At 35.4% G+C, this 27,729-nt stretch overlaps 1 protein-coding gene across 3 annotated transcripts; it reads right to left on the bottom strand.

Annotated features, from left to right (window-relative positions):
• Positions 1-1,138: 1,138 nt before the first annotated feature.
• Positions 1,139-27,715, bottom strand: METTL4 (methyltransferase 4, N6-adenosine). Of its 3 annotated transcripts, none has more exons than XM_016211494.2 (9): positions 27,677-27,715; positions 26,469-26,854; positions 25,042-25,101; positions 19,336-19,705; positions 17,159-17,228; positions 11,406-11,580; positions 8,632-8,738; positions 8,160-8,239; positions 1,139-2,342 (listed from the first exon to the last, which is right to left on the bottom strand). In XM_016211494.2, exons 2-9 carry the CDS (start codon positions 26,847-26,849, stop codon positions 2,197-2,199), a joined length of 1,389 nt encoding a protein of 462 aa, XP_016066980.2. In that variant the 5' UTR covers positions 26,850-26,854; positions 27,677-27,715; the 3' UTR covers positions 1,139-2,196. The 3 variants fall into 3 exon arrangements, with proteins under 3 accessions (XP_016066980.2, XP_016066979.2, XP_087675109.1); XM_016211493.2 differs by lacking the exon at positions 27,677-27,715 and adding an exon at positions 27,332-27,640; XM_087818983.1 differs by lacking the exons at positions 1,139-2,342; positions 27,677-27,715 and adding an exon at positions 27,332-27,640 and having other exon boundaries at positions 8,146-8,239.
• Positions 27,716-27,729: the final 14 nt, after the last annotated feature.

Raw genomic sequence — 27,729 nt, 5'->3', positions numbered from 1 at the left:
GTGAGCCAGTAGTGTGTGGGTTCTTGACTTTGTGCAGGAAAATCTCACGAGTCCAGATGACAATGAGGGAACATTTATTAAAGCTAGGGACAGTAAAACAATTAAGGGCTTAGCATAGAAGAAGCAAAAGGAGAGCCTAGGCGGGGCTGCCCTGGCTCTCTGGGAAGTAGAGAAAAGGGGGCCTTGGGAACCGGTTCAGATTAGCCTGCAACGAGCTCCCCCTGCCCATTGCTGCCCTGGCTGCAAGTCTTGTGGGGTCCCTGTGCGGAAAGAAGAGGGAAAAAGGAATGGAGGCATGGGGGGGGGGGTTCCCCAGAGGGAGAGCCCACTGGGTCCTTTGTCTTGAAGTTTTTATTTCTTAAGAAAGGTCTCAGGGGAGTGTCTCAATAGAGTATTAATCAGCTTTGCAGGTGTGCTCTTTCAGGGTGGGGGTCTCTATCAATTGGTTGGTGCCAGGGCAGGGGTCATTAGTCAATGTATCAGGTCCTGAGGCAGCCCAGGCACCACTTGCCTGGTGGCTTCGCTGCTTATCTGGGCCTAGAGCTGAAATACAACAGAGGCCTACATATTATCTTTAGGGAGGAACACTCAGAGGGTCTAAACTGCATGACCAGAGAGATACGCTAGGAGAGGGTAGATTACCCTGGGGACAAGGTTCTTATTTTCCCAGTTTCACCCCTTGCTAGGCATCTGAGCCTTCCTGCCCTGGTGAGTTTCTGTACCTGGCCCATCTAACACAAACCATTTACTCTCGTGTCCTTGGTTTAGGGAAGATAGGATTTACTAGGTAGCTGTAAACTGCTGTTTAACAATCTGTCTCAGTTTCCCTGTTCCACTTGTCCTGACTTACTGGCTGTCTCAATTTCAGTAAAAAATATATCACTTAGTAAACAAACATTTATTTGTAGAAAATCTGTAAAATACTTTTTCACAATCATAAGCAGTGTTTACTTTTTAACATTTTTATCTTTTCTTATTTTTATTGAATCTACTGGGATGACATTGGTTAACAAAACTATGTTTCAAATGTACAATTCTATAATACATCATCAGTATATTGTATTGTGTGCTCACCGCCCAAAGTCCAGTCCTGTTCCATCACCATTTATCCCCGTTTACCTTCTTCTACCTCCCCCACCCCCCTTTCCCTTTAGTAATCAGCATACTGTTGTCTGGGTCTATGAGTTGTTTTTTTCATTAATCCCTTCACCTTTTTCACACAGACCCTCAACCCCACTACTGCAACTCTGCCCTTTCTATTAGTCTTGACGTGGCTTCTTCTGCAAAATGTTGGCTATAATACTTCTGTTCAGCTAGTTTTCAGTTGGTTATTCAGTTGGTTGATCTATATTTTAGTTGTAATTCTACTTTAGTCCTGGGAGAAGTGAGTGTAGCTTCCACCTATTCTGCTGACACCTTGGATCCACCTCTGACATTTTTATAAAAAATATTTTTAAAATTTTTTCCAGAAAAATAAGCAAACTAACACGTACTTGAAGAGTGACCTTGAACACAATTTAAAATCCTCCAAAAATGTTTCCTAAACTCAGTATAAACTTGGCAGGTTTCTGAATGCTTTTCCCAGAATGTAACAGCATAGCACAGGCTGTATATTTGGGTTGTACAAGGGCCACATAGACCATATAAGTGAGTGACATGGAGCAAGAGGCACTGTCATAAACTGTGCATGGCCCCTCCCAAAAGAACTGCCACCACTGAGTCCTACATATTGACACTAGGAAAGAACACACGCCACAGTGTAGTCAGAGCATCTAAATTTTAAAGAAAAGCAGAAATCTGGACTTTTACGTGAAATTTCCTGATTTTTATAGAATAATGGTTCACATTTTTTATATTACTGTGTGAACCAAACAAAACACATCCATAGGCAAAATTATGACCTCTGGTCCTCAGTGCAGGCTTTGTGACTTTTTCAGTAACAGTCTTGCCATCTTTCTAAAGGCTTACATCTTTATTTGTGATGAGCCTAGGATAATATAAAATACTCGTGCAACTGAAGTAAAAATTCATCTCAAAATTGCATGAAGGCTAGTCACTTCCAGCCATTTTGCTGAACAACCATGTCCTGTTTACATGTCTAAGCATACTTGTTGGTGACGAAAGAAAACAGTCCGTCAGAATAAAGGGAGGGGGAGTAGGAGAAACCTGAAGAAAATTTCAACTTAAAGATCAGAGTCAGCTTCTAGACTCCAGAGCAAGAAAATAATCCACGTGTTGAAATTTGAGAACTTCATTGCCCCAGCTAGTCCAACCTGGCTGTAAATTTCGAGCAAACAATTCCAAACATTCCCCATCTGGCTTGATATAGTCTTTTAAAACCTCTGTCCAAAAAAGAGAAAAAAACATAAAAATTATTATTAAGAAAGGAATCAATATCCTTTTAGCAGTTAAGATTAGAAACGCAAAAATATTTCCCCCCACCAAAACAAGACAGCAAATTAATTTCAAGGATTTCGTCACAGGCTTTACTATTTATAGGTAGAAAGTCATTTGAAATAAGTACCCTTGAGGTTGGGGAAAACACCATGAGAACTTTCAATAGCCCTGATTTATTGGTTTTCATTTGTAGATGAGAAATGAGGATTTTAACACCCACACAGATGACTTTTCAGTTTTCCAATACTGCTGACAGATCTCCTGAGTAAAAACTTAATTTATTTTTAATAAACGTAATCCATGCATGAAAAAGAAGTCTATAGCAACAATACAAAGACAACCAACTTAAAAAACTAAGACAAAATATTAGTCTCTGCAAACATATACTTTAGTGAAAGTGCAATAAATGAAGAGTTGGACACAGAAATATTCAGAACATCTGACTAACAATTAACTATATCCCCTTAGCTCTAACTTGGTAGTACTATGAACAGTCTTTCACTTCCAAATTATAGATCCTTATTTACCTAAAAATTTCACCATATTATTTCCACAGTTAAGTATTCCTTATTCATTGTATTAACATTGAAAATTATATTTTGTTTAAAAAAAAAAGTACCTCATATATATATTGGCTAAATAGCTGTGATCAACACTAACAAAGAAAAGAATACCATGGAAGCTTTTTTTTAAAGCACATGCTCACTTGGATGACAAATATTTAAGTCAATTTAACCTTAATCATGTTGCTAAGTTAGCTATTAACCAATTACAGTAACTGGGTATGAAAACAACAATTCAGGGATGAAAAGTCACTGGACAGGTAAAATATAGTCTTAACTGCATACAATATTGAGCTTGGAAGAAATCTATCAAATTCCCTTTAGTAATAAGACAGGTTCCTTAGGAATACTTGATATAGGGAAAGGGGGGAGGGGGGTGGAAGGGACACCTATAATACTTTCAACAATACATGAAAAACTGTATGTTTTTTTAATGTTCTTCAATTGCTCTCACAGCAAAATATTTATTTGTCTGAAAGTACTGGTCTGTTTATCAAAAGTCAAAGAATTAAAAGTACCTGTCTATAACAACTAAATTCAAATTTGGGCTTTGCCAACTTCTAGGAGATGGTAGCATGAAGACTTTTAGTCCTTTTATTAGTATACAATTAAATGCTTTAATTCAATGCTTTACCAGCCTCAGTTCACTTTTAATGTAGTCTAAGATTATAATGAAACAGGGTTCTCTTTGTTCTTGCTTATTTGTTCAGTTTTTCAGTACAAAGATGTTAGCAACTCTATTTTGGAACATTAAACTGAAGACTAAACTGGAGTCAGACAGTCAAAAATATTTACTATCCTGAGCATCCACTATAATCAGTGCTATGGGATTTAATAAGAAAAACAGATGTCCATGTTTTCTAAGAGTTCACAATCTAATACAAAAAGATTACCAGATACTTAGAGTGGAAAAATACATACAACCCAAACCCATTTATCACCTACTTTCTCAATGTAGCACATTACTGAATGATTTTTTTTTTCTTTCTGGCTGACAAAAATAGAAAATCAAAGAGTAATATCTTATGATGTTAAATGTTCGTTTAATTTCAAAACAAGGCAAAAGAAATAAAGGTAAATTAATAAAAATGTTTTATTCTTACTAATTTTAAATATGAATTAAAAAGCTAATGCAAGATCTTTAAAGTTACATCACAAGAAAAAAATGTTTAACTATGCATGGTAATGGATATTAGCTAGACTTATTGTTGGTGATCATTTCGTAATACAGATGCTCAATGGTTACAATGGTTACAAGATTAACAATGGTTACATCCTGATAACCCATCACAAGTTGAAAATACCATAGGTCAAAAATGCATTTAATACCCCACTGAACATCACAGCTAAACCTAGCCTACCTTAAACATGCTCAGGACACTTACATTAGTCTACAGTTGGGTAAAACCATCTAACACAGTAAATGCATTGTAGGTTTAAAGTGATTGTTTACCCTCATTACTGGGTGGCTGCCTGGGAGCTGTGGTTCACTGCTGCTGCCCAGCATTATGAGAAAGTATAGGACTGCGTATCACTAGCCCAGGAAAAGATCAAAATTCAAAATTCAAAGTATGGTTTCTACTGAATGAATACTGCCTTAGTGCCATTGTAAAGTCAAAAAATTGTTGAGTAGAACTATTTTAAGTTAGGGACCACCTGTACATACATATATTGAATCATTATGTTGTATACTTGAAACTAATATGTCAATTATATCTCAATTAAAAGTAAATGCAAATATATAAATTTAAATATAACTTGTACATACTTAGATAATTACATAATATCTGGCATTAGTGAGGAAGTAATCTATGCATAACCAGTCATCTCCCTTTAGCTCTGGGAGCAAGGAGCTGGGCAGAAGTTGCTCAAACACTACACAGAATCTCATCAAACTATGTTTTACTCTTCAGATAGAAACTGACTGAGGAAAGCAGTAAAAAGGAGTGGAAATTCTTCTACGGTAAAATATAAAAAATAAAGTTTGACTCAACTACTTTTATTTCATAATCTTCCTATTAAATCTTTAAACTTAAGAATATATCTTTGTTAGGTTGTAAGCCATCAGAGCTATTGATGGTTTATCTTTCCATCTAAGGAGGAAACTTCAAAACTTAAAAATAGAGTAAATGTATCATTTGAAATGAATATGCTGCCAATTTGGTCTTTTTTATATTTTGCAGCAGAAATAGCAAATTATAACTTTTTAAAAAAAATCTTGGTGTGTCTAGAAGCAAAAGGAGGGCATTTCATTTTATGAATTTTCAGCTTAAGAACATTTACATGTAAAAGTTCTAAACATTAAATATAGAACATGTATCATCCCAAATCCTAGAGTTATGATCTCAGAGTAAAATATACTGCAGAAATTTGAAAGTTGCTTTCCAGTAGCTTTAATTTGTACAGCTCTACAACTAAAATACATGCACATGCTATCTAATAACATGAACTCAAAAATAAAGGATTACAAATATTTCTTGTCTCCCACTGCTTACCCAAAGCATAAGAATCACATATATGGAATAATGAGAATTTTCCCCCTCAAAAATCTAACTTTTGTTTCTAAATAGTTCTCAATCCTAACATGTGTTTGTGCTGCTCTCTACTGGGAATGTAGAAAAGCTGCATTTCATAAATACAGGCTGTAACACTAGTTTTTATGAGTAGTAATAAAAGACTAACTGCTTTCACTATTTTAAAACTTTAACTCTTAAAATTAATCTTTAAACATAATTTTATTCTACTTAAAAGTAACTGATAGTTTAATTATCATTTAAGAATGAAAGGTTTTGGGTCTTAGCTTTTGGATTTTTAAAAGTAAAAAAATAAGCTCTAAGACAAACACTAAAGTAAGCTTTGGTACTCACTGATTGATAAAATTCAAATGAAAAGAATACAAATTAGATTTTCTCCATCATGTATAACTGGTGTCAAACCATTTTTTCCTCAAAGAACAGTACAATCTCACTTTTCATTTAAGTCACATACTTAATATATTAAAAAATCTATGACAGTCCAAAGTTTAAAGGTAATTATTCACTGAGAATTATTCTAAGTCAAAGAATTAATCATCAGGTAGACATGTGAATATTCCTCAAATGAAGTAACACTATAATGTTTCTTCTACAATTTAAAATAACAGAAAAAGCCGAAGTGCTCTCAATAAAAATTCTTTGGGGAATTTGTATTCACTTTCCTATATATCCTAGCTCATAAACTATATCATTTTCTGCAAAGTAATATGATAGGATGGTAGCCTATAGTCTTCCTGAGTGGCAGCTTGAAAAGTTAGGGGTTTTAAAGCATGGATCACCAAATTAATAAAATATATATTCCTGAAGAAATTATTTGAATAGTAAACTTTGAATATCAAATTCAGTCTCTCTCAAAGATTTACATTCCTTTTTTAAAAACTCTCACTTGAAAAATTTAGCATTCACTGAGCTGCTATTATATGCTTCAGAATTTCAAATACATTATAACCAATCCTCACAAATCTGACAAATTAAATATCATTATTCCGTCTTTAAATAAGGACTCCGAAGTGTAAAATGATTAGAGTAACTCACTCAAGTAACACAGCCAGGATTCAAACTCATGTCAGTCAACCTCCAAAACCGAAACTTTCCACTATTCCTTGCTGCTTAGTTTCATTGAATGATTAACATTATACTGAAGCATTAAGACTAGTAAGAATTACAAGCTGCAGCAATTCCCTTTCCATTGGTTCAGAAAAGCAACACTACCTCAACATAAAATCCTGACAGTCTCTACCAATTATCTATTCTGGTTTTAGAACAAGCAAGAGATAGAACCCTAGTAGTAAAGCAAAACCCCCCACCAGGGGTGGGGAACCTTTTTTCTGCCAAGGGCCATTTGGATATTTATAACATCATTTGAGGACCATACAAAATTATGAACTTAAAAATTAGCTATGAAAAAAGCTCCTAGTTTTATTGAATTTTGAGTCCTTCCCGGCGCTGCCTTGGCAGGGCCAGACCAAGCAATTTTGTAGGCCGTACATGGCCCATGGGCTGGATGTTCCTGACCCATGCCTGAACTATAGTCCTCAGAGGCCTAGCATCAGTCTTAACATTCTGTCCAGGCCAGTGATGGGGCTGCAACCAATAAGGGGAACCTAAAAAATAGTTTGAGGAAAGACTGAGGTAATAAAAAAGACTAATCTATGCAGCATGTTCAGTGGTCTGCAGATCTGTTTCTTGCTTCAACAGTGTTTGTACAGAACAGACCCAGGAACTCGCCTTCTTCCAGCCTGTGACCACCCTCCAACATCCTTTCCAGTTGCAACCTCCAGGACCAGCAAACATAATTTTTTATGGTTAGCTCCTATTGCCAACCAACCATGAGCTCTCAGATTTGTCACAATTACCCCACTAAGGCAGAGGCCTCCATCAGCTTCCCTGGTAACCTGCATCTGTGTACCTCCCACACCTACCTCTCTGGGCTTCTATTTCCACCATAATGATATGGCTCTGGAGGGCATAGGGCTGCTTCTTCTGCAAATTGGCCAAGCCATCTCTTAAAGATGCAAAACCAGTGGGGTGGCAGAACCCTCTTCCAGGACATGCAGATAGCTGTCCACTATCTTGGGAGATAGTGGATGCCATGGAAGCCATCATGGCCCTGGAGAAGAACCTGAACCAGGCCCTTTTGGAATCTGCATGCCCTGGGTTCTGCCAGCACAGATCCCCCCTTCTCTGTGCCTTCCTGGAAAGCTACTTCCTAGATAAAGTAGTAAAACTCACAAGAAGATAGCTCCAGACTAACCTCTACAGGCCTGCCTGCACCCAGGCTGGACTAGGTGAGTATCTCTTCAGAAGGCTCATCCTCAAGCACCACAAGGAGCCTCCTGAGCCTGGTGGCCTTTAAGGCGCCCCTCTGCATTACCCTGGAGTCAGGGCTTCTGTCTGAGCCTCTCCCTGCAGCCACTAGGCAGCTTTTTTAACCAACTAGATAGAACCCTCTCCCAAGACAAGAACCAAAGAAAACAATAAATATTTCAGCAGCACAAAAAAACAAAAACAACTAACTACTCATATATTCTGCTATAAAATTTTAGAATATTAATTAAAATAACATATCTGATTTAATTTTCAAATCTAGGCTATTCAAATACTAAATTCAATTCTTTTTTTCAATTTGGCAGAAGTCATAACAATTATATTTATAAAAACATACCTGCAAGAGGTGGCTTATGTGAGTGAAGAGTACAGGGCACACTGACAATTAACTTATGATCTGGAATGGGGAGCATATTCCTAATAAAAACAGAACAACAAACTAAATTATATTTTACAGAACATTTTTTATATGTAAGCCACAGTTGCCTTAACTTTTTTCACCTTTCAAATAACATCTGAATTTAAAATTAATTTAATCGAAACAATAAAAGAAATCAACAATTTAAGCATTAAGACATTTCTAATAATTTCCTTTTCAACAATGATAATTACACACTAGATAAAACCAAAAATATTATAAAGTTTCATGTGCCATACCATTCATACTTTTCTGGTGTGGGACATTTTCAGATTTTCAAAAACATTAACAATTAAGGAAAATCAATGATTATTTAATAATTTTTTAAAACCTAAAAATTAATACAATATAAATATTAATTTATATAATTTTGAAAAGTCACCATTCCTACCTTAATGGTAAAGCAGTTTTATCTTGAACTCTCCCCAGTATAAGAACTTCATAAGGCTTTTTGTGTGGAGAATCTAATGGGAATACAAACTCTCCTGAATTGGTGATCTGATAGGAAGGAATCAAAAAAACAAAACAGACAAACAAACAAAAAACATACATCTGTAAATATCCCAGAAAGGTTTGTTTTTTCCTACAGTTTCCACCAAAGAAAAAGAAATTATTAAACCTCCAGGCTAGTGCTGTCTAATAAAAACATAACATGAACCACAAATGCCAGCCACATATGAATTTTAAATTTTCTAGTAGCAACATTTAAAAAAGTCAAAAGAATGCAGTGAAATTGATTTTAAATATGTATTTAATCTGACATATCAAAAATATTATCATTTCAATATGCAATCAACTCAAAAAATTTACTGAGATATGTTATATTCTTTTTTCATACTACACCTCCAAAATCCAATATTTTACACTTAACACCACATCTCAGTTTGGACTAGTCGCAGAGTAACTACCATATTGGACACAGCAGCTGTAAGGGACTGAAAATTATTTTAAATATCACTTTACCATCTTGTATACAAAAATCTCTACATTTAATTAACATTTATTCCTGGAAACCATGTCATCATTAACTCATTTATTCAGTCATTCATATATTTACTGGCACTGTGACTAAGTAGATTATAGTATTTTCCTTCATTTATAGGAAACAGTATCATTAAATACTGTCAGAGCTAAAATTAATAATGAAAGAAGCTCATGGATTGATTGATGAGATAGGCAATAGTCCAATCCTTTGGCATTATAAATCCAGAAGTTAATTTTATCATTTCACCCTGGAGTGATCAGACTCTCAAAGATTCACTTAAGCTAATCAAATTCAAAATATAATTCATAATAACACTATCAATTCATTAATTAACCATGGAGGTATATATTTTCATTATCAGAACATTCATATATTTTATCTGTAAAACCTTTACCCCTATCAAAATACCTAAACACAAAATCAGTAAAATCTTTCTATCACCTCTGAGCCCATGAGAGACAGTGCCTCTACCATTGCAGTAAAACCACTGGAAATTCTCATTCTTTGGATGTTCTTTATACTTAATGCAGATTACTCCTTCTGTTATAACAATATATATAATTACCTAATAGTGTTTCATATATATAGGTCTTACAATACCATCTCTCACAACTGATTACTACTACAGTCTTAGTTTGGGGGGGGGGGGGTTGTTTGTTTTTTTAATATATCTTTATTGATTTTAGAGAGAGGAAGGGATAGGGAGAGAGGGAGAGATAGAACCATCAATGATGAGAGAGTCGTCACTGATTGGCTGCCTCCTGCATGCTCCCGACTGGGGATCGAGCCCACAACCCAGGCATGTGCCCTGACTGGGAATCAAATCACGATCTCCTGGATCCTAGGTTGGTGCTCAACCGCTGAGCCACGCCTGACTGGGCTAGTCTTCATTTCTATGTGTTAACATTTTACTGGTTATGATTTCAGAAAGTAACCTTTTCCTGAGTTTGATCCCAGTGTCTGATTATTAAAAGAACTGTCATAATGGGCAGGGTGGAACAAGGTTTTATATTCCTGTCATGGTCCTATACCAAATCAAAAAAGCTAAGCCCAAAATATGTCATGAAAGCAAAGATACAACTAACTGTAAATGTTTGTTTGCCAAGTCCCATAAAATAGTTGCAAATTAACAATGTACATAGCTTTCACAAGATATTCCACAGACTGCAAAGTACAAACAAAGCACATGGAAACAGGTCTCTCCTATGTCTAACATGGATATGCCACCTATGTAAGCATTAGACATTCAACTCATACTAACCTGGCTTATCTTTCTAAAATGTAGGAGCGCTTTTGAAGAACTCATCTTAGACAATGTGTCTTTAAAAGGATGTCCAGTGAACTCTTAATTTTTCTGTATATTTTTATATTCTTATAGCGAGTACAGATATTAAAGATCATTCAACCAATTTGAGAGTTACAATCATTGTTTTCAAAAATAGGCACATCCCGGCTGGGTGTGGCTTGGCGTTTGAGCATCAACCTAGGATCCAGATTGGGGTTCGATTCCCGGTCAGGGCACATGCCTCCTGGGTTGCGGGGTCAAGCTCCAACAGGGGGCAGCCGATCAATGAGTCTCTCATCATTGATGTTTCTATCTCTCTCTCTCCCTCTCTCCCTTCTTCTCTCTGAAATCATTAAAGATATTTTTTTTTTTTAAAAAAAGGCAGAGCAGCACATAAAGCACCGAAGGGCCTAAGGCAAGGTTTAAAGTATGAAAAGTTCTTGGTTCTAGCATCTTCCCACCTCTTCCAAACTGGGTTACTTTGCTATTCTCTCTCCTATCCCCAGCAATATAAGAAAGAAAAAAAGGAAAGAAATCAAAAAGGGTGACTGCCATTGTGGATGTATAAAGAGGAACCGAAGGGTAAGGCTATTTCTATGGTTAGTGATGGACAGATTCTCCAAAGTTTTTGTTTGTTGTTTTTTAAACTACAGACATCAGAACTTTTTAAATGTCATCCTGATATCTCTCTGAGTGACTTACTAAGGCCAGCAATTTGGGACTGTTACAAAAAAGAGAACAAAGTCATAAGAATAAAAAGATAAAAGTATTTAGCAGCAAAGTAAAAGTTTTAATTAGCCCATATTGAAGGAGTAGAGCAGTGACATGTTAAGTATTAAAAAGCAAATGCTACCTTAATATGACTTATATGTCACAAGTTAACTTCTGAACTTACTTTTAACCAGTGCCATTCAGCAACTACCTCCACAGACCACGAAGGATAAAGTTCTTCCTTTACAAAACGTAGGTGCTTCTGTCTATTAGTCACCCAAGTAATAACAAGGCAGTTTGGAGCAGCCAGTTTAGGGATAGGTATTTGTTTTATTTGCAGTGATGATAAATAACTGTACCTAAAAATAAACAGAAAATATATTAGTAAAATTTGCTGCAAAAAACACACAAAAAATAGGTAGGAAGAAGACCTGAATGACACTGACTCCACAAACACAAAGCTCCCATAAGTATTTATTTGTATTACTAAATATGAAGCTACAGTGACATCCAGTGGACACAGTATTACATGCAAGTCAGAAATAACCATTTTTTGTTTTTACTTATTTAAAATTGTGAGGCTGTATTTCTTTGTCACCTCTAAATGCATTACATTTCAGTAATTTTACTAATATGTACAATACGCTTTTTACCATTATTGTTTGGTTTTCATAATCTGTACATTACACAAGGACTCCCTCACTGTGAGTCTTGACACTATCGTCTCAAGATTCTACCGTATTTTCAACCCTCGTTCTATCATCCTCCTTCTTTCTTCCTTCCCAGTCAGTTCCACTGGCCTCTCTAAATCCCTCATGCTTTCATTACAAAAAAATAAGTTAAAATAATTAAAAATTCTAGTCTTGCACCTCCTGGCCATTAATAGTATGAAGTCTAGTTTGTCTTGCTAGAACACTACTTGCTCTACATTACTCAATCAAATAACTGTGGCCCTTTCTCCAACACTCAGTACATACAACAGGGGGAGAAGAGGTCAGCATTCTCCTTTTGTTGTTTCCATAAAATCCCCTTCTCTTTGAGATGTATGCTATCCAGCTATGCTAGCCTCTAATGTTTCTTACAGAACCCATTTCATCTTCACTCTCCATACTCAACGAGGACTTAAGCACTGAGACCCTTCTACCTCAATGAGGTAGATATCTTGCCATTATCCCAGACAATTTCATAGCACAATCTATATAATGTACACACTTCACTATTCTTCCCTTAAATAAATACAATTGCATTCCCCCTACTTCAGTAATCCATTCCACTTGCCATAACCTAGGCCTTGTCATCACTCACACTTGCTCCATCTCTGAAACCAGGACATCTCTGATCTCCAGCCATAATCCCCATCCATCATCTATTCTTTGACCTTATCAAAGCATCCAGTCAATGCCCCATTCCTCTGTTTTACTGAGTCTCAGTTTCTTCCTTCCCCACAGACTACCAATCACTTCATTGCGTTCTCACTAGCCTTAATTTTATTTAATTGGGCTGATTTTGTGTTTTGTTTTTGTTTTTTTAAATATATTTTTATTGATTTCAGAGAGAGGAAGTGAGAGGGAGAAGGAGAGAGAAGCATCAGTGATGAAAGAGTCATTGATCAGCTGCCTCCTGCATGCCCCCTGCTGGGGATCAAGCCGGAAACCAGGGCATGTGCCCTGACCGGGAATCAAGCCTGGGTCTCCTGGATCATAGGTCGATGCTCAACCGCTGAGCAACGCCAGCCACACTGGGCTGATTTTGAAGGGGAAGCATGAAACAGTCATACTTCATTTTCTAGTTCTAATCTCCTGGAAATCACTGAGCAAATTCCATCTTTGTGTTGCAATGGAAAGTATGCAACATCAGCTATGTGGTATTCTTCCCCAAAAAAATTAGCCTGAATCTAATCATGAATAAATAATCAGAAAATTCCAAATTGTGGGATATCTACAAAATTGCAAACTGTGGAACAGACACTTAAAAAAGAGTCAACATATGAAATCTTACAATTTGTGACAGCATGGATGGACCCAGAGGGTGTTATGCTCAGTGAAATAAGTCAGTCAGAGAAAGATTTCACTTATATGTGGAATCTAAAGAATATAAATGAACCAACAACCAAACAAACTCACAGATACAGAGAACAGACTGATGACTGCCAGAAAGGAGAAGGTTTGGGGAAATGGGTGAAATAGGTGAAGAGATTAAGAAGTACAGACTGTTAGCTACAAAGTAGTAATGGGAATGTAAAGTGTAGTATGAAAAATAAAGTCAATAATACTGTGGTAACTCTGTATGGTGCCAGATGGGTACTGGAAGTATCAGACAGAACACTTTGTAGGGTATGTGATTATCTGGCCACTCTGCTGTACACCTGAAACTAATATAAAATAATATTGAATGTAAACTGTAATTGGAAAACTTTTTTTAAAATTTTTTTCTTAAAGATTTTATTTGTAGATGGGTGTAAGGTAGAGTTCATGATTTATTATTTTTCCTTATAGATATTATCTTGAACAAGTGTTATTTTTTTTAAAGGCAAGTATTTCACAGAAGCACAACAATGTCACTTTTGTCATAAATCAGATGATCATATACGTGAGAAACTGTTTCTGAATTCTATTATATTTCATTGTTCCACTTGTTTATCTTGTAATAAGAATGCAATTTTAGTTGTTAAGCTTTTTGAACTGGTCTTGATACTCGGTAGTGTAAGTCTTTCAACTCTGGCGTATGCCTTCAAAATTTCATTGGCTAACAAAAATAAACTCAAAACGGATTAAAGACTTAAATGTAAAGACCTGAAACCATAAAAGTCCTAGAAGAAAACACAGGAAGTAAAATATTTGACATTAGTCTGAGTAACAGCTTTTTGGATACTTCCCCTCAAGCAAGGGAAACAAAAGCAATAATAAACAAATGAGACTTCATAAAACTAAAAAGCTTCTGCATAGTGAAAGAAACCTTCAACAAAACAAAAAGACAACCTACTGAAAGAAAGAATATATTCACAAATATTTCTGATCTGGGTTGATATCCAAAATATTTAAGAAACTCATACAACTCAATAATTAAAAAAATAAGCAATACAACAGAAAAATGGGGAAAGGGCATGAAAAGACATTTCTCCAAAGAAGACATACAGATGGCCAACAGACATATGAAAAGATGGTCAACATTACTAATCATCAGGGAAATGTAAATCAAAACTACAGTAAGATACCACCTCACATGTGTCAAGATGGCTATTATCAAAAAGTCAACAAATAACAAGTGTTGGCGAGGATGCGGAGAAAAGGGAACCCTTGTACACTGTTAGTGGAACTGCAAATTGGTGCAGCTCCTATGGAAAACAGTATAAAGGTTCCTTAAAAAACTAAAAATAGATATACCATACAACCCAGCAATTCCACTTTGGGGCATTTATCCAAAGAAAATGAGAACACTAATTAGAACAGATATATGCATCCCTATATTTATTGCAGCATTATTAACAATAGCCAAGACATGGAAGCAACCTAGGTGTCCATCGATACATGAATAGCTATACACACACACACACACAATGGAGTATTACATAGCAATACAAAGAATGAAATCTTGCCGTTTGCAACAACATGAATGGATCTAGAGGGTATTATGCTAAGTGAAATGTCAGGCAGAGTAAGACAAATACCATAAGGTTTCACTTACATGTGGAATCTAAAAAAGCAAAACAAACAAACTATACAAAACAAAAACAGAGAAACAGAGACCAAAGGGATGGTTATCAGAAGGGAGGGGGTGGAGGGATGAGTGAAGAGGGAAAAGAGAATATAGTCAATAATGTTGCGATTAGTTTGCATGGTGACAGATTACTAGAATTATTGGGGTGATGATACTGTAAGGTAAAAAATGCTGAATCACTATATTGTATACCTGAAACTAATATAACCAATATAAGATTGTACAAAATTAATTTTTTTTAAGTTGCACTGGCTATTTTTGGCCCTTTGCATTTCCATATAAATTACAGAATCACCATGTAAATTTTCACCAGAAATAAAACCTCTTCTGAGATTATGTTTGAGATTGTACAAAACCTAGACAATTCAGGAGAATAGACACTGTTTATATATTCCGTCTTTCAGTGTATATATGTGACATTTTCTTTTATTAAGAGTCTTTTTGCTCAAGGAATATATTTGCTTAGGGAATACTGTAGTAACTAGGTATGATTCCAGATGGGTAACAGACTTATCTGGGTGATCACTTTATAAAGTATATCAATGTCTAATCACTATGTTCTACACCTTAAAGTACTATAATATTATATGTCAACTGTAATTGAAAATAACTTTTTTAAAGATTTTCTTTAATTTTTCTCAAAAATACTTTATAATTTTCAGTGTAGGGGTCACATATCTTTGGTCAGATTATGTCTAGGTAATACATTATTCAAAGCTATAATAAACAAATCACAATTTTTTAAAAAAAGAGTCAATGTCCTAAACATAAAAAATGACTGGGAAACTGTTCTACATTAAATGAATTAAAAAAAAAAAAAATGCAATGAGTGATCCCTAATTAGATATTGGATCTAAACAGCAAAAACATAAAAACATATATAGCCATAAAGAATAGTTTGAGAATAATTAGAGAAATCTGAATATGTAGTGAATGTTAACTTTCTTGTTGGTGATAATGGTATTGTAGTTATGTAGGAGAATGCCCTTGTTTTCAGGAGATGCATGCTAAAGAATTTGTGTGTGAAATTATGATGTCTGCAACATCGGATAAAAAAGCAGAGATGGAGAGAAAGAAAATACACACAAATGTGGTAAAATATAATAACTGATAAATCTAGGGGATACTAATTTGATATTCATGTACTATTCTTTCAACTTTTCTCAGTTTGGAATTTTTTAAATCAAAAGTTGATGGAAAGAAGCAATACAGTAAATTGTTACAATGAGATCATAAACATACACCTGTAAGATAAGTGGGGGGGGGGGGGGGGGACCAAAACTTTCAAAATGTGAGGGGATGAATGAAGGTGGGCAAAGGGGAGGGGGCGCCTGCAATAATGTCAACATTAAAATTTTTAATAAAAAAAGAGAAAATAAATAAATAAAGCATATCACACGAGAAAAAACATGTAGTGTGTAAAACTATCATAAAATACTTTAAATGAAGGAGTCTATTATTCAGAATTACAAAAATCTGTACTCCCAAAATGCTGCTAACAACATCAAACACTTGTCCACTTTTTTAAAACTTTTATAGAATATTCAAGAATAAGACCTAAAAAGCTAGCGCTTTTCTTTAAAAAAAAAAAAAAAAAAAAAAGCAAATGAAATTTAAGCTACATGTATTTAAAAATAAGTCTTGGAGAAAACTGGAATACATTACCAAAGAATATTACAGAATTGGCCTCTCTGATTCTTTTGAATTTAACAGTTACCTATAACAATGAGAAATGACACAGGGGGAAAAAACTGTCTTTTCAACAAATGATGTCATTCCCACCTACATACACACGCACATACACACACTCTAAACAAGGACAATACTACCAGGTAAGATACAGATTACCTCCGGCAGCTTAAGGCAACAATCAGATTGCTAAGGAAATCTATACTATGGCACATATTTCTAAACTTTAGCATTTTATATTAAAGAAGGAAAAAGTGTTGTCCTTTACTGTTACAGAAACATCCCTGAACTGGTTCAGTCAGTAACCTCAGTAATTAATAAATATATTACTTTTAACATACTTACACCTATATATAGCTCTAGTTCAAGAGAATTATCTACTTAAAGAAATTAAAATTTTAAAACTAAAGTGTTTTAGTAGTTTGAGACAACCTATATCAAAAACTAATGTTTTTAGCATATGTAATTAGAATGTACTAAGGACAACAGCTTTTAGAAAATATATCTAATAGAAAACTTATTTATACCTACCTGTTACTTCTTTTAACTGATTTGTTCTGCCATGGTGGATCTATCACAATTACATCATATGTTTTCCTACCTAAGAACAAAAACACAATTTCAGACACTACCTTCATGAAAACTACCTTCACTTTAAAAACTAAACACGTTCTTCAAAACTGAAGTACATTCACTACCTACAAAATATAATGCAATGCAACAGAGGATTTGTGGCATTTGTTTCAACAGAACAACTTATCTGAAAATACTGAGACTCCCCATTTAATTTAGTACCCCTGGGATTTTAACATTTCACCAACTACAATTTTTACAGAGACTGTCCAAAAATAACTACAGCTCACTTAGCTGGACACCAATGATTTTAAATACCCTGTAAATCTTCAGAGCAATATTAATGTGGTCCTTTCAAACCTCAGGGATTATTTGCTTTATATTTTTTAATTTTTATATGAAATGAACTTTCAGTCTTATAACTGATATTTTGCCCTAAGTCTACTAGTGTCCTTTTTTCTGGTCCTGGATCCCAATCAGGATCACACATTGCATTTAGTTGTCATGTCTCCTAAATCTCATCCAATCTGGGAAAGTTCCTTGGTCTTTCTTTGTCTTTTATGATCTTCACACTTTTGAAGGCTATTGGCCAGTTATTTTGTAGAATGTCCCTCAGTTTGGGTGTGGTATTTCCTCATGATTAAATTTTGGTTATTTTTGGCAAGAGTACCAATGAGGTAATGCCATGTCCTTATTAAAACAACACATCAGGAAATACAGATGTAGAAATGTCTCATTACTGGTGATACTACCTTTGATCACTAGGTTAAAGCATAGTCTACCAGGTTTCTCTAGTTTTCCCTTTGTAGTTAGTAAGTGTCTTGCAGGGAAGATATTTTAAGATTGTCCAAATATCCAGTGTCTCATCTTTTCACCCACTATAAATACCATCCAACTAGTATGGTATTTGCCAAATGTAAATTTTCCAGTTCCATCATTCCACCCACATTTATTAATTGGAACTTCACTGTAAGGAAGAGTTGTCCCTTTGCCTCCTTTGATAACCAAATATATTTCTGTAAATGTACAATCCCATAAGTAATCAAAAAAACACAAATTATAACAAGGAAGTAACGGTTTTCAAACTATTAGAGTAACAAAGATAAAAAAGAATGGGGGAAAATGTTCAAACGTATCATGATTTTCTCATTAATTTGTTATCCTATCATTTACCCTGAGGAATTTATGATACTGTGACATGAATAATCACTCATGTGTCAGATGGCTTAATAACAATTAAAAGAAGCTTTTTGTTAATACGCTGTTATTTTAAATTTAAATTTTAATATAAAATGTCCAAATCATAATAAACAGCAGATTCAATTCAACTTGATCAATACCTACATCATACCTGAGAATATTGAGTTGTAATTTATTAAAAACATATAAATCATGGAACTGAATTCCTAATGCAGATTATTTCACTTAGCCTTCAAAACTGCTTCAGAAGTAGCTATAATCATATCCATTTTATAGATTAGGAAACTCAGGCCCAGTTTTGTGACATACCCAAAGACTCACAGTTATTTAAGTTTCAGAATCTAAATTCAAATACTGGTCTGGACTTCAATATTTATTTTCGACTTTATACAGGAAACTACTTAAGAAATTTTATACAATAAACTTGAACACCAGCTTAAAATGTAACCTAAAAGGCTAAGAGTTAATATTCATATGTGAAGTGTTTCTATTTGTTATGAAGAAAAGTAAAGTTATTTGATTAAACTCAGTTGTATCCTGAACTCCTAAGTACGAAGCTTCAGATGATGGATGGATGTCAAACAGTGCAGAGCAGTGTCCTATTTTTCAGAAAGTGGATGAAGAAAGCCACTTTTTAAACCTTCCTGGATTATCTGTGAAGATCCATCCAAACTCAGACCCCTGATCTGTAACTCTATTTGGTCTCTTAGGGACTAGTTTTTGACCCTTTGTTCATAATAAGAATTTAAAACATTTATAAAGGCAAAATTCAGCATTTTAAAATTGAATTTAGAAGCAAAATTACAATGAGAAACTTCAGTGTTTACCCTATCCTCATATAATGTTTATCCCCATTCAACATTCAAACTAGCTCTTGACTTCTGAGGCCACAGAAAAATTATCTTTTTCTAATAATACACATAATAATTACTTACAATTCAGAAGTGGGCGGATACAAGAAATATCAGACAAAAGAAAACTGCTTTTTGGTGGCACCAGGTATTTCTGTCCCATTAGAGTAATCATTTTTGTGAACCTAGAGTTGTTTTCAACAATCCGTGAAAATAAATCCTGCTCTGTAACAGAGATATCATTTTCCATCAATTGTAATGTCAGAAGTTCCATTTCATTCAGAGAAGGGAAATGCTTTGCCATTTCGCATAATTGTGACAAATTGCAGGTATCAAGTGGTAAAGTAATGGGCTCATTACACTTGTCCTGTTTTTCAGAGAGTGGATGAAGAAAGCCACTTTTTAAACCTTCCTGGATTATCTGTGAAGATCCATCCAAAATCAGGCCCCTGATCTGTAAGAGAATTTTTTAAAGAATATTAAAAGGTCACTGACATTAAAACAATTTTCTAAATAATGAAATTTCTACTATGCTTTGAATATGTAAACTTTTATGGATTGAAATCAACATTCTTAATACTTATAGGAAAATAATTTTATACTACAATGAAAAGATAAGAATGTGTGAGTATACCGTAGAACTGCAGTTTCCTAATTGGGGAATGATACAAACCTCATTAGTTCACTGAAAATTAAATAACCAAACAGTATATAAAAGAAAATATATCTTTAAAATAATTATAAAATGAATTTGATAGTAAGTTTCTAGAAGAAAGTGTAATCTCTAATCTATAAAGAGAATTAAATTTAAATCACAAGATTTAATCTTAAATTTTACTAGTGACTTAACTTTACTTTATTTTATTTTTTTAAATATATCTTTATTGATTTCAGAGGGAGGAAAGGAGAGGGAGAGAGAGATAGAAACATCAATGATGAGAGAGTCATTGATCGAGCCCACAACCCGGGCATGTGCCCTGACCGGGAATCAAACCCCAATCGCCTGGATTCTAGGTCGACGCTCAACCGCTGAGCCATGCCTGGCCGGGCACTAGTGACTTAATTTTAAAATAAACACACCTTTGATTTTATAAAATATAGCTTGAATTATTAAAAAAAGAAAAGAGCCCTGGCCAGTGTTGCTCAATAGTAAGAGCACTGGCTCACGTACCAAAGGGTAACAGGTTCGGTTCCCAGTCAAGGGCATGTACCTGGGTTGCAGGTTCCATCCCTGGTGTGGTTGGGACACATGCAGGAGTCAACCAATTGATGTGTCTCTCTCACATTGATGTTTCTCTCTCTCTCTTCCCCTCCTTCCCTTCTTTCCACTCTCTCTAAAAATCAATGGAAAAAAATATCCTGGGGTGAGGATTAACCAAAAAAAAAAAAAAAGGAAAGAAAAGGAAAGCAACTAAAGAGTGAACATATAAACAAAGTTTTGCAGTAATGCAACTACAATAATTATAAAAATAAAAGCCAAGTTCTGCTTTCAGAATAGATGGAGTGCACTTCATCTGAAATTACGTCTAAAAGTTATTTTTTAAAAAGGCCTTCAGAGCAGTGTTCTCTTTAAAAAGGAGAAGCAGATGACTGCTCCAGCTAACTGCCTTGAGAAAGCTCCCAGGCAGCAGCACAGGGAAGGACAGCCATTCAGAGTCCAACAGTCTCTCGGACTTGAAGAGACAGAGCCGGGAGTCTGCAAAGGCCAAGCAGGTGGAGTATGCAGAGTAGGTACCACAGAGGAGGGAGCTGCAGAGAGAGAGGTCTTGAAAGCTACAAAGGGTCAAGTCTCCTGTTCAGTATTGATCAGTATTTGATGAAAGTACCCAATGTCAAGGAAAGGATGAGAAATGATCAAAGGGAACAATCCCCAGAACTCATACAGGTCTAGGAACAGTTAGTGCTCCCACTGGCCAAAATGAAAAATCTTGTAATTCACAGATATTGCCTCAGTAATGGTAAAAAAAGCAAAAACAAACAAAAAACTCTAAAGTCTGCTCCAGTCCTAACTAAAAAAGCTTAAAGGAAGTCTCAAGAGGATAAACCAGTTTCAAAATAACTTTGTCCAAGAACAAAGCTCAAGAATATTTATAGAAACATGAAAATATCAGTATCCAACAAGCTAAAATTGAAATGTCTTACCAAAAAAAAAAAAAAAGCCTGCCAGGAATACAAAGAAGCAGTAAACTGCAACACGTTACAAGAGAAAAAGTCACCTTACTCAGTGGAAGCGCACAGGAATGACACAGATCATACAATTAGTAGGAAAAGGGTAGGTTTATGTGTAGCCCATTTTTAAAAAGATTAGGACAAGAGGATGTTAAGGCACTATAACCATATTCATATGTCCAAAATGTAAGGGGGAAATGAGCAGGTTAAGAGACATGGAAACTATTTTATAAAAAACATCAAATTCAGTGTCTAGAGGAAAAAGCCACAATGCAGAAATGAAAAATACACCAGACCAGATTAATAGCAGATTAGACACTGACGCAGAGATTGATGCACTTAAAAACACTGCAATAAACTTGTCTAAAATAAGGGGAGAGAAAAAATATTTGATGAAGTAATCACCAAAAATTTCTAAATTTGCTGGAGGCTATGAATTCACAGATCCAGAAGCTCAACAAAGGAAAGAGGAGAAGGAGCAGGGGGCAGCGACTACACTAAGGAATATCATAATCACACTGCTGAAAATCAAAGATAAAGAGAAAAATGTTCAAAGTAGCCAGAGACTTCCACCTCCAGCCAAGAGTAAAGTAACAGCAGCTTGCAAGACTCTAGGGCAACAAAGGACAGTGAAAGAAACCGTAAGTAAACCTATGACCGCCCCCACCAGGAGGCCACAGGAAGGTGGAATCAGAGCGGAGCCTGGGAGTCAACAGGAGAGGATCCAGAGCTGAGAATTTGGAGCAGCCAAAACCAACAGAGTTCACAGGACAGAGTACCACAGGTGAAAGAACTGCACAGAGAGAAAACTCCATAGATCGGCAGGTAGTCAAACTAGAGAAATTCCCCTAAGTACGGATCAGTGAAAGCGTGCAAGGGAACTGAGACCAGGAGAACAACCACCCAAAAGGACAGAGAAGAAACAGTGTGGAGCTCACACATGGCCAAGAATAGTGCCTGTTTCCACCACTCAGACTAGAAAACCTCATGATTCACAGGGCAATTTGGGAGACAATTCACCATGAGTCTCTCCATGTGAGCAGAGGCAATGACAGTTTTTGTTCCAGAATAAATTTTTAAAGATACGTGTATAACATGGAAGATGGAAATTATGTCTCCTTCCAGAGCAGAGGGGAGATCTATCTGCTATCCAGGCAGAAGGCTGAACAAATCTGCTTGTAACCCATTTAAAAGATTGGGGTTCCCTAAGCTTGGTTTCTTTGGCCATGAATCAAATCTACTGCATGCACAGCATCCAATGAGGCTACTCGGCATTGTTGCCAGGGGACTTGGAGTAAAAGAAAATCCGTGAACATAAAGCATGTGATTCCTGCTATGCAGGGAACAATAAAATCCTTATTTTAATAAAATCTTAGGTCTGAACTTGCTAATTTGTTAGCTTTCTAATAAGGGAAAAGCTCAGATCTGTGAGTAGTCCTTAACAGGGTATTGGGTAGATCACAGATCATGCATCAGTAAAAGAGGACATTAGCCTTAGGCTAAACACAATTTCAAACTCACTTGCAAAACAACTTACCCAATTAAGACCCAGAAGTTCTAAACAACACTATCAACCAACTTGATCTGACATTCACAGAACACTGCATCCCACAACTATACATTACATATTCAAAAAGACTATACAAGACAAAGGACCTGAAGAGATACTTCTCCAAATAGGACATACAGATGGCCAATAGACATATGAAAAGATGTTCAATGTCACTAATCATCAGAGAAATGCAAATTAAAACCACATTATCACCTCATGCCTGTCAGGATGGCTACCATCAATAAATCAACAAACAAGTGTTGACACGGATGTGGAGAAAAGGAAACCCTCCTGCACTGTTGGTGGGAATGCAGATTTGTGTAGCCACTGTGGAAAGCAGTATGGAGTTACCTCAAAAAATTAAAAATGGAACTGCCTTAAGAACTAGCAATTCCACTTCTGGGAACATATCCAAAGAAACTTGAAACACTAATTCAAAAAATACATGTACCCTATGTTCATGGCATTATTTACAATAGCCAAGACTTCGAAGCAGCCCAAGTGTCCATAAGTAGGTGAGTGGATAAAAAGGCTGTGGTACTTTTACCCAATGGAATACTACACAGCTATAAAAAAGAAGGAAATCTTACCTTTTGTGACAGCATGAATGGACCTGGAGAGTATTATGCTAAGTGAAATAAGCCAGTCAGAGAAAGACAAGTACCACATTATCTCACTTGTATGTGGAATCAAATGAGCAAAATAAACTGACAAAATAGACTCATAGATACCGAGAACAGACTGAGAGCTGCCAGAGGGGAAGGGGGTTGGGGGGCTGGGTGAAAATGGTGAAGGGATTAAGCAAAGAAAAAAACTCACAGACAAACACAACAGTATGGTGATTACAAGAGGGAAAGGAGGGTAGGGGAGATAAATGGGGGGATAAATGGTGATGAAAGGAGACTTGACTTGGGGAGGTGAACATACAATACAATATACGGATGATATACAATTGTACATCTGAAACTTATGTAATTTCATTAAGCAATGTCACCCCAATAAATTCAATAAATAAATAAATAAGTAAAAATCTAATAAATAAGTAAATAAAATACTACACAAAATTATATAAAAACAGTACATGGTACACTCACAAAGAAAACTCATGCTGAACCATAAAACAAGGCTCAATAAATTTAAAAGGAATGAAATCATCAGAGTATATTTTCTTATACCCCAATAGATTTAAGTTAAAAATCATTAACAAGAAGATACTGAGATAAACCCCAAATATTTGGGAATAAAATAGCACTCTTCTAAATAATTCACATAGGTCAAAAATGAAATCATAAGGAAAATTAGAAAATATTTGGAACTGAATGAACGGGAAAATATAAAGCAATGATTCAAGGGAACCTACAGCTTTAAGTGCTTATATTAGAAAAGAAAAAAAGATCTATATTCACTGACCTAAGAGTCCACTTTAAGAAGTGTTAAGGCACTTAATGCTGAATTATACACCTAAAGAAGGTGAAAATGGTAGATTTTCTTCTGTATATTTTACCACAAAAAAGACAGGGGGGAAAATCTAATGTCATTCCATCACATTAATTCAACATGTCCAAAACTGTACTTAACTGTCATGCCTCCTAAGCCAAATTCAAACCCTGTTTCCCACTTCAATCACAGGTGTTCCTTAGAGAGTTTAGCTTAACATATTTGCATACCCTCTGTTTTCTCTTGGTTTTTAACTCCTAGATCTCATTTACCTCTAAGTTCCAGAAATACATTCTCCACATTATTCATGCTTTCTTCTGCCACTCTCTTAATAAGTTGTTTTGGCTATAGACGATAGGCTTTTATAACTTGTAAAATTTATAAACTTAACCAATGTAACAAGTTTGCTTATGTTAAATATGTAAAATAGGAGTATATGAAGTTTTAATAAAAACTGGTTTAAACTGTTCATTACTATAAACGTAATAATAAACTACTCCACTATTAAATTCTAACCCTGATCACATGATTGCTTGATTTTAAAGAACACCTTTATTTATATTGTCTGTTTATTTACAGTACTTCACATTAATCTTATAATGTTATCGAAGAACATTTATTTCACAGCTTACCTTTTCATGGTACTCCATGGCATCCAATTCACCTTGATTGAAAACACACCTTTTACGCTTCTAAAGAGTAAGTTACAGAAAAATTTTATTTCCTGCCATCTATCACAATATTAATATTTTGAAATTTTTTTTAATCACATTTTCCATATTATGCATCTCAGCCTTTAAGAGGTAATAATTGACTATTAAAGTCAAAATCAGTGCAGAGGGTATGGAGAAAGGATACAAAAGCTTTCCCAAGAAATAATTATTGCTTTCACTACAAATTTAATAGGTGATAAAAGGTCACCTCAGCCTTATCTGCTATTAGTAAGAAATAGTGCCAAATGATAAAATGTAGCACAGACATCCACGTGACACAATAAAACTGTGACATTCTATAAACAGTCACCAGTGTCATCTATCAGATGATATATATAACTATTCTGAACTTTCTTCATTTCTGAAAAGAACTATTATCTATGTATTATCACCTAAAAAACTTTCCAATGTACTCTTAATAGTTGTTTATAATTGACCTCAGGGTTGGGTACAAATGAGATATATTAACACTCTTCTATATCTAACAATTCCATAGCAAAGAACACATAAGAGAGTGCAATACAGAGCCAGGGACTCTGTACTTTTTATTGCTGAAACCTCAGTTCTTACAGGGTAGCAAACTCCAAGCAGGCTAACAATAAATGTTTGTTGGCTGGATAAATAAGTGGACTATAAATAAGTGGACTTAAGGTTAAGCTAACTGCACAATTTGCGGTAGCATATCAGAAATAAAGTAAGTTTTGTCAAGATAACATTCATTACATATGCTTACAATTTTCTATATTAAAATGAGAAATTTACCCATCATATGATTCCTTAACATTAAAATATCTAATAAAATACTAAAATACCTAAACATTAGAAGACAATGCCCATACTTGGTAAATAAAGTCCTTTACAACTGTTTATTATCTGCCTGAATTAGTAACAGTAATGACAAATTACCTACATACTATATTACTGAAAGCTCAGAAATATTTTCTGTGCCTGACACATAGAAGATGATCAATAAATATTTGCTGAAAGAGAAAAAACACATGTACAAGAAAAAAATCACGATAATATTAAAATGTCTACTTCAGGTACTTAAAACAATGTAATTAATTATCTCTATTACTTTCCTTATTCTAATTCTCAATGTGCTTCTTATTTAATATCTTTCTTCCTTTTACAATTATAAGATCCATGAGGGCAGGGATTGTATAGCAAAGATTGTTAGCAAATAGTTGAAAATTACTGGAGATAAGCTAAGGCCTTCTTATGCTTTATTGATTCTTATGCTTTATTCTTTATACTTAGTAAATCACAAGATACTTGAGATATTGGAATAATAAATTTCTTTTGTGTTTTTGGTAGAAATATAAAAATTTCTTAAAACTTTCTACCTTCCCAAGAGTAGAAATGGAGATTTCTTTTTTAACACCATTCATTAGATCTTCCTTTCCATTATTTTGTTGGCATTCCTTGTGAATAGCTGAAGTTATATAAGGTTTAGTGATCTCAAACAGTTCAGATCGAAAAATATATTTTTGTATGAACGTTTCACAATTTCCTCCATCATCATTCTCTGGCTTAGTGGGAGAGTCAGAAGCAATAAATTTAGCTGAGGATCCAAAAGAGGACACAGAATCAAGGTGGGCAGAAGTAGGGGGTCCATTCTCACTGCAACAAGGCTCATGATGCTGGTGAACTTGATAGTTTATCTTGTTAATAAAAGAAAGATGATCCAGTAACCATCCTGGTGACAGCTGGTGCACCACAGACATTCTTTCTTTAAAAAAAAACACAAAAAAGACACTGGGAATTAACGATTAGAAGTAAAACCCAACTTTCCTGATCAAGTTCTTAAATGTCCTGTATTTCAATAAAAATATACTTCATACACAAAGGGAGATTTGACGTGCAGGTAAATAAACTTGACATGTACACAGAAGAGAATTTAACATTCATGATATGTAGCAAGTCTAAGGAAAATTACAATGTTTTAATATAAACTTTCAATAACGGGGTTGGTAATTCAAAATGCCCACAACACTCTGTAGGTACCAGGCAGTGCCTGAGTTCAAAGAGAAGCGGCAGTGTCCTGTTTTTAGCACAGCAGTCTATGCCCACTGCACCTCTGACTCGCTCCTACTTCTCTGCTTCATACCAGCCCCGCTCCTAACCACTTCTGTTCCCCGCAGCTTTTCACAGGACACCACCAGGCTAGAGGGTTGGAAAATCCTAGCGAGCAAATTCTGAGCCTAACCTTGGCGTCGGCCACACCAGCGCGATCTTCCGAACCGACGGCGCCCAAGCTCAGCAGCCACTATGGCCTACCTCACCGCTTCGCTGGTCAGAAAGTGCATACCACCTTCCCAGGTTTGCATCATGTAAACAGCAGCCGCCTAAATAGTGGTCATGAATGACACCCCTTTCAGCCCAAATGGGAAAAAAATGCTCCTTTTCTGAGTCCATGGGCGCAGCCATGTTGTTGTACGGACAAAGCGTTACCAGGGCGTCTTAGGGCGCTCGGCCCGCTACTCCGCGACTTAGAGCGTTCGGGTCCTAAGAGCTAAACTTGGGAATCGACCAGGCTCCGTAAGGGACTCACAGTGTCCAGGAGACGCCAGCGTAGCTGGAGAGACGGCGGGACGCGACATACGC

The sequence above is a fragment of the Miniopterus natalensis genome, chromosome 7 (assembly GCF_054644295.1).
Source record: "Miniopterus natalensis isolate mMinNat1 chromosome 7, mMinNat1.hap1, whole genome shotgun sequence".
Lineage (NCBI taxonomy): Eukaryota > Metazoa > Chordata > Mammalia > Chiroptera > Miniopteridae > Miniopterus > Miniopterus natalensis.
The sequence above is the reverse complement of the archived record's forward strand: the minus strand, read 5'-3'. Positions and strand labels throughout refer to the sequence as shown.

Excerpts from the sequence above, each read along its gene's own strand:
- METTL4 (XM_016211494.2), bottom strand. The coding sequence starts at position 26,849 with ATGTCTGTGGTGCACCAGCTGTCACCAGGATGGTTACTGGATCATCTT. Across the intron at positions 17,229-19,335 it reads TATCCGCCCACTTCTGAATT|GTAGGAAAACATATGATGTA; the intron begins GTAAGTAATTAT and ends TTTTGTTCTTAG. Across the intron at positions 2,343-8,159 it reads ACATAAGCCACCTCTTGCAG|AGGTTTTAAAAGACTATATC; the intron begins GTATGTTTTTAT and ends TTTTTTGGACAG.